General features: G+C 36.7%; 1 protein-coding gene across 9 annotated transcripts in view; it reads left to right on the forward strand.

Moving 5' to 3' along the window:
* DTNB (dystrobrevin beta) overlaps positions 1–12,722 on the forward strand; it is a 203,981-nt gene that overhangs the window by 69,061 nt on the left and 122,198 nt on the right. For all 9 annotated transcript variants that reach the window (XM_033124923.1, XM_033124921.1, XM_033124920.1 and 6 more), the window contains 2 exons: positions 3,376–3,530; positions 12,611–12,716. In XM_033124923.1, the coding sequence (XP_032980814.1) occupies positions 3,376–3,530; positions 12,611–12,716 (261 nt within the window). The remainder of the gene's footprint in view (positions 1–3,375; positions 3,531–12,610; positions 12,717–12,722) is intronic.

Raw genomic sequence — 12,722 nt, forward strand, 5'->3', positions numbered from 1 at the left:
TAATTGGTAATATCTTCAAAGCTCTGTATCTGCAGTTTCAAACCGTGGCCCAATATTCTAACTGCTTGCAGGATAGTTCCACTTGGAAATTTGCTGATTAGTTCAAATACAGTTATGTTCAAAGCTAAGTATCATTATCTTCAGTATATTTATTTCACTCAAGGTTGTCTGCGTTTTCCCAAGCTAGAAACTTAGAAGAATCCTAACTTTTTTTTTTAATTGGGCAAGTGTGCTTTTCCAGGGCCCATCAGCTCCAAGTCGTTGTCCTTCAATCTAGCCCGGGAGGGTGTAACCCAGCTCCAAGTCCAGTCGCCGTTCCCAATCCTAGTTACAGGGGGTGCAGCCCACCATCTCACATGGGAATCGAACCGACAACCCTGTTGTCAAGAGCCCACACCCTAACCAACTGAGCCATCTGGCTGCCCTGAATCCTAACTTTTTAAATTCCTGTATTCCCTAATCTAGTTTACCATCAACTGCAGTTTCCTGCATTGAAATGTCTTGGACTTGACCGTGCTCCAGTACTGTCACTACTGTAATCCAGACTTTCACTTCTTCATTTATTTATTATTTACAAGTTTTTCTAGCTGATGTCTCCAATCCTATGCCTCTCCTGTTCGTTCTGCCAGTCATTAACAGTCTAATTTTCTTTTTTTCCTTCCAGTCTAATTTTCTTGAAACCTAGCTTTCTAAGTATTTCTTCCCTACTTAACGGCTTGTAAACGAATCCAAATTGTTTTCCTCATTTAAAGCTTTCGTTCATAACTTGCTTTTCTTATTTAATCTTTATTTACCTTTATTTCTCAATATAAATAGTTTATCCTAGAAGGTTCTCTTCAATGTGCTGTTTCCTGCTTATTATGATCAGTAACAGATACACTCTGTCTTAAAGACTTTTCTCTGTCTCTTTGCCAATTGGTCCCCAAACACCCATTCCCACTCTCTGTTGACCTCATCATTCCAAATCCTATCTTTCAAGGCCTATCCTCTAAATTCCTTTTTTGACAACGCTGCCTATGTGTTTTGGTATCTATTCTAAACTGTATTTTGAAGAAGTGTGATGTGATGGAATTCTAAACCCAGATAAGTGTGGGTTTAAAATTTGATTTAGACACTTACTAACTTTTTGACCTTAAACAAGTTAACCTTAGTAAGTGAGTTTCCTTAGCTATAAATTTTTAAAAATTATGTGCATACACGTGTGCACAGACACATACACATCTTTTTGTGAAAGTAACATGGGGTAATGTTTAATAAAGTATAGTAGCACTTAGTATTTAGGGATTGTTGCGTGAAGACGGAAACTTAAAATTATAGTATCTTAAACAGTGTTGAAGTTTATTTTTCTCTTATGTAAAAGAAGTCCAGGAGTAGGTAGTTTAGGGCTGATATGGTAGCTTCATGTTCATCTGGGACCCAGGCCTTTTCTGCGATTGTAGTGAATGATTTGTACGTCAAAATTTAGACTACCATGTGGTGCAATATGGCTGCCGGAGCTCCAGCCATCATAGCTGTATTCCAGACAGCAAAAGGAGGAAGGAAAAAAGGGTCTACTTTCTAGCTTAGTCAGCTTTCTTTAACCAGGTTTCCAGGAAGTCCCTCACAACCCTTGTGCTTATAGTCTCATTGGCCAGCACTTAGTCACTTGACCACAACTTACTACAAGGAGGTGGTGAAGTTTAATCTCTTGGTTGAGTACATCACTGCACAAAATAAAATTAATTGTTCTATTACTAAAGAAGAAGGAGATAAGAATATTGGGTGGCTACAGTCAGACTCAGCCATAGTTACCTATTGTGATACCTGGCAAATGTTGAGGCTTGACAAATATATCTTTATGCCTCTCTTCTTTCTGTTCTGTTGAAAGTCAGCTTAGCACTTAATTCTTCTTGTTTCATATTTAACTTATTTTTCCAGCTACATTGAAAGTTTCTTGGGGGATAAGAACCAGAACCATGTATCATACTTCTTTGTTATGTTTCAAAACACCTAGCAGAGTGCTTGGTACTTGGATCTCATAACAAGAATTTGGGATGCACAGTATTGGTTAATTAATTGCTTTTACTTTCCGCTAGTACCATACGTCTGTTAGCCTTTTGTGGAATATTTCCCACCCATATGGGTATTTAATACTTTTCCTGTAGCTACAAACTAGCAGCTGACACGAGAGGATATACTGATGATTTTTATTCTGTTGATAATCTCCTGTTTTCTGATGCCTTAAAAGTTACCCTGTGGAGTCAGTAATCTAACATTTTATCTTTCTTTGATTAATGTATTTTGAATGTTCTTTTTCCTACACCTAGTGCCTTTGGATAGCTTCTCCAAACTGAACCTAAAGAGTAATGCATATTTATGTACATTTATGTAATGTACATTACATAAATCTATTACATATGTACCTCTTAATATACCTATTTATTACGAATATATAGAATATGACTTTTCAAAATGCTGTTTGGAAAGGCCTCAGGAAATGATTTTTTTGTATGTGCATATTTAACTCACCAATTTGTTTGTAAGGAAGCTCAGTAGTTTGAAAAGAAGTTTAAGTCATGTTTCTTTGTCAAGTTGTTTTTGAGCTCCTAGTTTTTTTTCTCTCCAACTATGGATGAGAAAAGAGGAATAAGTAACTGGAGACAGGAAACTTTCTCCATTTAGATAAAGAAATAGTAGTATTATTGGAGACTTTTTTTCCCATCTGCTTGGGTCAGATTTTATGTAAAAATCAGGTCTTACGGTGTCAGAATATCTTGTGATAGAAGAATTTATATGAGTTCTTTTTATTCTGCTTGGACTCACTAGATGGAGTATTTTAAACATATTGTGTGCTTTCTCCCAGTTGATTGCTTCATGGGATTATATTAACATTGTTAGTACATGAATATACAAATATAATACAATTTCTTTCATACCCCATCACCAATATGCTAATATATTCATACACTCAAACATGCATGTGTCTTATATAAACACACACACACCATATATATATATATACACATATATATATATAAAGAGATAAAGATATGCTGCTACAAATTCTTCTTGGAACAAACTGAGATATAAATAAATAAAAAGTTATACATCATCCAGTATGTACACTCAAAAAGAGTAGGCAGGTAGACATACATGAGTGGTTATTTGATTTGATGTTTAGGTAGAATATTAAGTGGGTGGGGGAGAGGGGCCGCATCAATGAAGTAACCTCACAATGTTAATACTAAGAATGAGAATATATGTTAACTAGAAATCATGGTAACTTTATGGTACTTTTTAATGATACTTTTTGACTGGTATGCAAATGACATAGAGCCATTTATAAAGAGTTGATATTTCTTTGTAGTTTGACTTTATTTGGTTTTGTTCTCATAGATGTTTTCTCCCAGATGTCAGATTCCAATGGCTTAATGATATTTAGCAAGTTTGACCAGTTTCTGAAGGAAGTTCTGAAGCTCCCAACAGCTGTCTTTGAAGGGCCATCTTTTGGTTACACAGAGCACTCAGTCCGCACCTGTTTTCCACAGCAGGTAAGGACAGTGTTACAGAATCTAGGACTAGAAGAGCACTCATCCACCTCTCCACCTTTTGTCAAATTTCACCAAATTGCTTCAGACTAGAGGTACAGATCCTGAGTAGGGGAGCAAACAGAGCTTTAAGTCTGGGGTAGAGGTGGGAGGGGGTTAAAAGAGGGGGGATAAAAAAATTCACCTGAGAACTCTTCTTTTGAGGGGGTGGAAGGGAGTCTTTTCTGAAAAAATGGTAACATTTGAACTATTTTAAATTACTAAAAATGTAAAGAAAAATTTTCAAGATGAAGTGTTTGTGTTGTTGTACCAGTTGTATTATGACTGTCCCTGAGATCTTTAAACCATGAAATACAGGAATTTTGATATAAAGCTCTGTATGGTACTGGATCATTATTTCCTGAGCACTGAACACAAGCAATATTGTACAGCTCCTAACTGCCAGCCCCAAATCCCTCGAGGGTACATTACCATTTTCATATCAAAGAAAGATAGATTTGGTCTCCTCATTATATGTGGGTGTCTTTTTGTGGCCCTTCCCTATAGGTTGCTGTGAGTGTATTCCTAAGATCTTAACTGTGCCTCAAAGGACTCACAGCAGAGTGGACACAGGCTGTAGCATCCATTTTTTTTCAGTAGAGATGAGATGCCACACTTGGAAGAAGTTCTGGAAAGCAAGGAATTAAAAAACAAAAAAATGTGTTCAAACTAATGGGTGGAGGATTAATGGAAATAGGCCATTGACATAGTCTGAATGTATCTCCTCGTAAAATATTTATTAATTACAAACTAACCCAAAATAAGGGATGTGGATTTATGTAGCTTAGTAGTTTTAAAAACAACAAAATTTAAAAGCATAAGTGAATTCAACAGAACACATTACTAGAATAGCTAAAATTCAATTACTCTCACCAGATATTGGCGAAGATTTGGAACAACCAGAACTCATACAAGCCACTTTGGAAGAAGCCCTGGTGGTTCATTTTAAATCTAAACAGACACCTGCCCTTGACCTAGCTATTCTACTAAGTTTTTTCACATGCGAAATAAAAACTTACGTCCACAGAAAGACTCTTACAAGAATGCTTTTATCGGCCTCAGAAGCATCCGAGGTGTCCATAATAATAAAACTAGAATTTAATGATAGAAAAATTATAGTTGTAAATTTGTGGTTGTGATTATTATCTGAATAAAGCACCTCAAGCTGAATCTTTTGGTGGGTAGTCCAGAAATAATAAGAGTCTTTAGTGTTTATAAACTAATAAACTGACTTGAGAGACATAAACATTATTAAAAACAAGCAGTGAATATATTTAAATTTCTCCCCAGTTTTTCCAAACTTCAGAGTTTGGGGGTATGTTGTATTTCTCCTTAGAAAGATGATTGCTCTTTGTTTTATTATTTATTTTTTAGGTTCATATTGACTTTAGTTTGAAGAGTTCAGTCCACCCTGCAGAGGACTTTAAATTTGATCCGATCATTATGGAAGGGAAGCCTGAATAAGTAGAGCACAGAGTGAGAGAAGAGAGAGTGAGATAAAAAAGTAGATGCAGTCTTGCAATGAATGTTGCAGGAGATACTGTTGCTGGCATGTCATTGGACACTGTGCCACACTCTCCTTGATTCATAGGGGAGGTGGAAGTGGGTAGAGATGAGATTACATTATTGTTGGTGGATTTTCACAAGAGCAAGAATATTTCATGCCTGGAGATGGCCTTTGATTATACTTTGACCAGTATATCCTTTTCCATTCTGTGCCAGAATTCCTTCCCCCACCACTCCCCCCACTGTATCTTTGAAATGAGACATTTTCTGAATGTTTTGACTGTTTTCCTGGGCATTGACTAAAGTTTGGCAAGAATTGCCTGGCACATAAATATGTGTGTATGTGTACGTCATAGTATTCTAATGAAGCAGATTTTATAGTCCTCGGTAGCAACCCTTCATTACCAGTCTAATCTGTCTAACGAGGGTGATTACCATGTTTCATTGATTTAGAGACTTTTTTCACACCTTAACATCTCTGATACCAAGATACCTCATATAGCCCATGGCATCTTACAATTGCAGTTGTCCAGGCAGTGTTTATGATGTGTTGTCATTTCCTGTGGATGTATAAACTTGGTCATAGCTGTTCTTATCACTTCAGCTAAATCATGTCCACTTTTGGTACTGCATGTGTTATTTCAAATGTCCTCAGAGTACATTCTGATTCGGCGTTGAACAAAAAGTTATTGTAAGCACAGAAAGCCATGGACACACACAGCAGAAGGGACTAAATTTGATATCAGTGAGATCAATATTCTTCATTGGAGGAATTGCTTACTTTCATACAAAGCAACAACCAGGTGCTTTACTAAATGTTTTCTTTTTTGAAGAAAGATATCCATAAATAGATGGTGCTGTATTATCTTTTTATTACTGAGATATGACCAAAATAATTTCTTGTCAGAAATGAAGGTTGACAAAGTTGCCAAATCCTTCTGAATAGGTGAAAGATATTTCAGTTCATCGAGAGGTTGGTGTGACTGATTTACATGTCATGAAGGATTACAGTTAATTAAGTCCTTGAGTTAGTTTAATTGGCTGAGTATTTTTCTTTCTTAGTGGTAGAAAAAATAATGGCACATCTTACAAGTGATGGTATCTTAGATTGGATGAAATACAGCATATAAAATGGATTTTGTAATGATCAGATATATAATAATGAGGCCTGTATCACTGGCATTAATTAGATGGAACAAAACTGTAGAGACCTGGAAGTGAGATTTTGTTCTTATTGGGCCTCTGGAGGAGAGTGTCTTAGCAAATGATTCCTTAGATAGTAATGACGAGTGGCTCCAATATTGTTTTCTTTTTTTAAAAAAGGTTTTTGTGAGGTAGCAATGCTTACTGTATACATGCTATAGGAAAAGTACCCTCCCCCCTCAGTTATTACTCATGAGCTGAAAACACATTCTGATGTGTCCAGTCCTGGTTCCCCGTCCCGTGGGCAAGGCTGAATCCTGCTGGACACGGAGTGTTAGGGACTATTGGCCCAGCTCCTCTGGTTCTCACTGGTGGCACTCCCATTCTGGATGTCTGCTACCCTGCCTGCCCTAGAGCCTTATAGTTTACTAGTCTTCAGGTAAAGCAGCAAAATTCTTCGCCAAAAAACTGAAGACCTTGTTCTCCTAGTCACTTAGTAGCCTAATGGCAGCCTTCAGGAGAGGAGGATGCCTGCTCAGATACTGCTTTTGTTTTATTATTCCTTTTAATCATATGCAAATTTGGGTTGCCATCATTTTAAAATACAGCTCTGTTGATGTCCCTGTTTTGCTTAAAAAAACGTTTCCTGATTCCTGTTGCCTACTGGATAGTGCTTCTAGCATGACACCTGGTGCTTATCCATCTAACCCCAGCCGAGCTATTCCCCTGCATTCCCGATTGATACTACCACAGTGCCACAGGAGCTGGACCATTTTACATTCCCACCAATGATACATAAGGGCATCTATTTCTCCACAGTCTTGCCAACAGCATATGTTCTTACATTTATGAATTTTTGCCAATCTGATAGATGAGGAATGTTATCTCAGTATAGTTTTGATTTGCATTTCTTTTGTGTTGAGTAGTGTGCATTTTGAGTGAGCAAAAGTAGCATACTTCTTTGTTTATGCAGTTAGCTCTCACTGAAATGCACCTAACCCCTGACTATCTCTCTCTCCTCCAACAGGCTTCATATTTAAAATCCCAGCTAAAATCTCTTTGATGCTCTTCTTTGATGCTTTGACTCATTCAATGTAGGATTAATTTGTTCCCTCTTCTGCAGTTCCACTTATGCCCTGGAGGGATGCACCTTGGTCTCCTTCAGCTTTATGTCCCCTTGATAGTTGTGTCTGGAAAATGATTGATGCTGACTAGGTATTTGTTGGATTAATTGAACAATGATTTTAAATCAAATAGGCATGAGAAAGTGTCTTTGACTTTAATTCTGATGGAAAGCTTATGCATGTGCTTGCAAGTTGTTGTTTTCATTGATATTATTCCATGATTTTCTCAAATGAAACGATCTTTCCAATGAGGAAAATGAAGTATTTCAGAATTTTTGAGGAGTTTTTCCAATCTTTCTTTTAGCTATAATAAATAAAAATACCTCTGGTAAAAAGCACAGAAACATATTATTTTTTCATTTAAAAGTACTCTAATTTTCAAAGTCCAAAATAAATCTTTGATGTGGACAAATTCAGCATCTAATAATAATTTAAAGGCTGACCCATGGTACTGGTCCTATAAAGAGTTAATGTAGTTTTGCCCTGGTCAGGTAAAATATTTCTATAACTATACAAAAAGTTTGCATGAAAACATTTTTATTTGAAAGTTTTTTTTTTTATAAACAACAAATATTTATTATCTCATAGTTTCTGTGGGTTAGGAATTTTTTTTTTATACTTTAATTTTATTTTTTTAATTTATTGGGGTGACAATTGTTAGTAAAATTACATAGATTTCAGGTGTGCAATTCTGTATCACATCATCCATAAATCACACTGTGTGTTCATCACCCAGAGTCAGCTCCCTTTCCATCACCATACATTTGATCCCCCAAAAGTTTTTAAAAATGTTGTTTTCCATTCTGTTAGCTAAATGTCATATATTGTTTAACTGATTACCAAGTAAGTGATAGGGCAATGGATAAGAAATATTTACCTCTTGCCCACAAGGGAATTGGAGTTATTTTTTTTTTTTAATAATTTTGTTTTTTAAAGATTTTTGGGGAAGGGGAACAGGACTTTATTGGGGAACAGTGTGTACTTCCAGGACTTTTTTTCCAAGTCAAGTTGTTGTCCTTTCAGTCTTAGTTGTGGAGGGCGCAGCTCAGCTCCAGGTCCAGTTGCCGTTGCTAGTTGCAGGGGGCGCAGGCCAGCACCCCTTGCAGGAGTCGAACTGGCAACCTTGTGGTTGAGGGCCCGCACTCCAGCCAACTGAACCATCCGGGAGCTCAGCGGCAGCTCAGCTCAAGGGGTCATGTTCAATCTTTAGTTGCAGGGGGCGCTGCCCACCATCCCCTGCGGGACTCGAGGAATCAAACTGGGAACCTGTGGTTGAGAGCCCACTGGCTCATGTGGGAATCGAACCGGCAGCCTTCGGAGTTAGGAGCATGGAGCTCCAACCACCTGAGCCACCGGGCCGGACCCGGGAATTGGAGTTTCTAATGGAAATAATGAGATTGGAAATTGCAGCTATGATGATCTAATGTTAAATTACTTTATTTGTGTTCTCATGTTAGTTTAGTGATACTTGATTTCTCATTTTTGAGAGATGGTTCCTCCTCTCTTTTAAAACAGGAAAGATATAGCCAACGTTGGAAAGAGGGAAGTGAGAATGGCATCTAGAGTAATAAATTGTCAATACTGAGGATTAGAATGACAAAGGGTGGGTAGGTAGGTAACAAACAAACACTTTTCTAAGAAAAAAATGTGAGAGTGCATACATACAAATATAGAAACAGCTTCAGTGTTTGAGGAAGGCATAAATGGCGTTTTTGCTCAGTGGATCAGGCAGCTGTTAAAATGATTAGAAATGAAGACCTTATAGCAAAACAGTAAAAGATTTAATAAAATGTTAAGTGAAAAAACAGATTATGTATTTTTATCTACCATATGCACGTAATTACATGGAAACATATATACGTTTAGAGGGAAATACAGAAAAATGAGAATTGTGGGAATTTACATTATTTGCAATTTTATTACAGTTTTGTTATAAATACTGTGTTATAAAAATAAGGAGAAATGCAAAGAATGTGTTCAATTCGAGCAAAAATAAAATAAAAAGGGAGAAAAAAGAGCCAACCTATCATTCACAGTTATTTAATAAGGCACAGAATTTTGTGAGCTGGCCACAGTTCTTAAACTTTTTGGTCTTAGGACCTCATTACAATAAAAAGTATTGAGGACCCCAAAGAGGCTTTGTTTGTGTGGATTATATCTATCAGTAATTCCATATTAAAAATTAAAATTGATAAATTAAAATTTATTTTTAAATCATTAAAAATAATGATAAACCGATTACATGTTAACATACTATATTTTAATGAAAATAACTATTGTAAAACAAAAAAATGAGAATGCCATTGTTTTATATTTTTGCAAATCTCTAAGATTTGGTTCAGTCAAAGACAGCTAGATTCTCATATCTACTTATCTGTTCATTCTGTTGTGATATTTTGTTTTGATTAAAGTATAGGAAGAATATCCAGCCTCACCCAGCTATATAGTTGGAAAAGAGAGGGAGTATTTTAATAACTTTTTCAGAGAATTGTGGATATTCCATGTTGCCTCTGGAATACCCCACTGTACACTCATGAGAGAATGAGATTGCAAAAGTCAGTAATGTCTTAGTATTATTCTGAAAAATAGTTTTGGCCTCATGGACTCCCTAAAATTGTTTTAGGGACCTACCAGGGGGGCCTCTGACTACAGTTCCAGAACCATTGCTCTAGCCCTTAAAAGATGAGAAAACTGAAACCAGAATGTTAAGTGATTTTCCCCGAATCACATGGCTAATGGAAAACAGAGCACTGGGACACAGTTCTGGTTTCATTTCTCATGCTTTTGGAAAACTTCAAATTACAGTATGACCTGAGGACAACTTTTGGATACTGATCCTGAATGAATTTATGAGGGTCTTCTGAGGTATCAAATATAATTGTTCCTTTTCATCTTGAATATTAAACAAAGAAAAATACCTCCATGATGGGAGAATCAAAACTTTTTAGAGAAAGTAGCATTAGGATCATAAGTGGATTTGTAAAAAAGTAGTTTTTAACAAATAGAAGATATACAAAATATTGAACACTAAATTTATAATAAATAATATGATACATCTAATTTTTGTTTACTACCTCTTACTAGATAGAGCTTCCTGGCATCTTCTTTGTCAGTAATTTGAAGTAGATACTCCTAATTTCATTTTGATTTGTTACAGTTATTTACCTATCTATCTATCATAAGAGGCAGTTTCCCTGTCTGTACTTCCATTCAAAAGTTCAGTGACTTTCTGGCTTTGTTTTTAATATTGTTCATTTATTCCTCCCAGATTCCACTGAGGTTTCAGAAACATTAGTGACTTAGATGTCTGAGATGGAAAACACTTTGGAAAACTTGAGCCTCTTTGAGTAGCCATTTCTCAAGGGTCATCACAAATGCACAGCAGTATACAAAGGGCCTTCGGATGATGACGTCATACTGTTATCACTCTCTTGCATATATCTCAGAACCTTTTTGCCTCTCCCCATCTGGCCAGTTCGTGCTGGCCTACAGTGTCTGTCCTGGACCTGAGACTTTCCTTCATATTTCTTCATCTTTTTCAGGTTTTTATTGCAAAAAGCCTCTTTCTTGCTCTGCCATCTGTTTTACCTCCCTTTTTTCTTCTCTATTTACCAGTTTCTCCTTTTAAAGATTATTCTCAATGAGAATGACTTCCTGTTTATATATCCTGGAATCAGGAGTCTCACAGTTGCCAAAAAGATACACAGAAGTTAGTCTGTGTCGTGTGGTCTCATGTTTGCACGGTGGGACCATTGTTGGAAGGTATCGTGGTGGATCACATGGAAATCCTGGAGGCTGCCATGCTCCTGGTGAAACACCACACTGCCTTGCTTCCAATTTGTGTTGAATATGTTTGTGGTAAAATGGAAGTTATTTTATAATCGACTGGCAAAATCTTTAGGTCAACTCTAACCAATTTTACCTTTTCTACTTTTTCCCCCCTGAAATAAAATATTTTTAAGTTTTTATGGGGAAACACATTTTTTTATGCCCTTGTTTTTCACTTCAAGTAAAATGGTGGGCTTGAGAACACAGGTGCTTGGGAGAGAGTGAGTTGAAATTCCGGGTGCCTTTGAGCTTCACCCTATCCCCAATACTCAGTGTCTCCCCCACCCCACACTTTGAATGGTGGGACCAGGGCTTGGAAGAGGCCTACTTATTGTGCAGTGCATTTTCTATTCTCCTGTGTTTGCCTTTCTGTTTGTTCTTCTTTTGGAATAAAGTTCGAGGTGGGGACCTAGATAGCCAGGTTACAGTTATAGAACTCTTACATCTAGTTGTATGGCACTGCCTTTTCCTCCTCCTTTCTTTTGTATCTGGAAAGGTGTTTTGTGGGTTAGAAGAAATAAAAAGAAAATTCATTAGTTTGGAATATTGTTGAGAATCTGTTCTATGCACATCATATGACTGTTTTCTCTAGACTGTTTTCTAATTTTCTGTGTCCACATGGGATGGAAGTATATTCATGTTTCCCATACAGTGGAAGTTTACCATATATTTATTTAATATATTTTGTTTTAAAGATAGAACAGAAAAATGCAGTCCTGCTAGGGAGATGGTAAAATGGAAGGAGTACCGTGATAGACTTTTGGATATTTAGGTTCTAATCTCATCCTTATAACTATCTCTGTGACTTGGGCAAATTATTTTGCCACTCTGAGCTTCAGTTTTGTCTTCTGTAAATGAGAAAGTTGTTAAATGATTTCTAAGAGTGTTTCTCTCTCACGTTAGTATTTATTCAACAACTACTTATTAAATGCCTGCTGTGTGCCCTGCACTGTTATGAATGAATGCTGGAAATATGGTAGACAACCAGACAGCCGTAGTTCCTGTTCTCGTTGATGTTGTTTTATGATTAGGTGTGGATGGGTGCTCCCCCACTGGATAGCAGGAACAGTAATTTGAAGGACACCTGAGTTCTAGTCCTGACCTGTGTCTGATTTGGACAAAACCATGACAAGTCATTTAAATGATTTGTTCCTTTATTTCCTCATCTGCAAAATGAAGGTAGTACTACCTAACCTACTTACCTTATGCAGTAATTTAAAAGCTCACATAAAATAATGTAAGTGGAAATGCATTTGAAAAGAGTGGTAGTGTGTAGTAGTATAGTGTAGTGGTGTCTGTCATAATGTAAAGCATTTTATTTTGCTATAAAATTCCACACCTAATTCATTATAACTTGTTTGGGAGAATCCTAAATTAACGTAATCTTAGAGTTCAGAGATACTTGAAAAGTATGAAATGTATTTGTTTTTCTTCTCTTTACAGAAAAAGATAATGCTAAATACGTTTTTAGACACGATGATGGCCGATCCTCCTCCTCAGTGCCTTGTCTGGCTACCTCTCATGCACAGGCTTGCCCATGTTGAGAATGGTAAGC

Source organism: Rhinolophus ferrumequinum, chromosome 13 (assembly GCF_004115265.2).
Source record: "Rhinolophus ferrumequinum isolate MPI-CBG mRhiFer1 chromosome 13, mRhiFer1_v1.p, whole genome shotgun sequence".
In the NCBI taxonomy this organism is placed as follows: Eukaryota; Metazoa; Chordata; class Mammalia; order Chiroptera; family Rhinolophidae; genus Rhinolophus; species Rhinolophus ferrumequinum.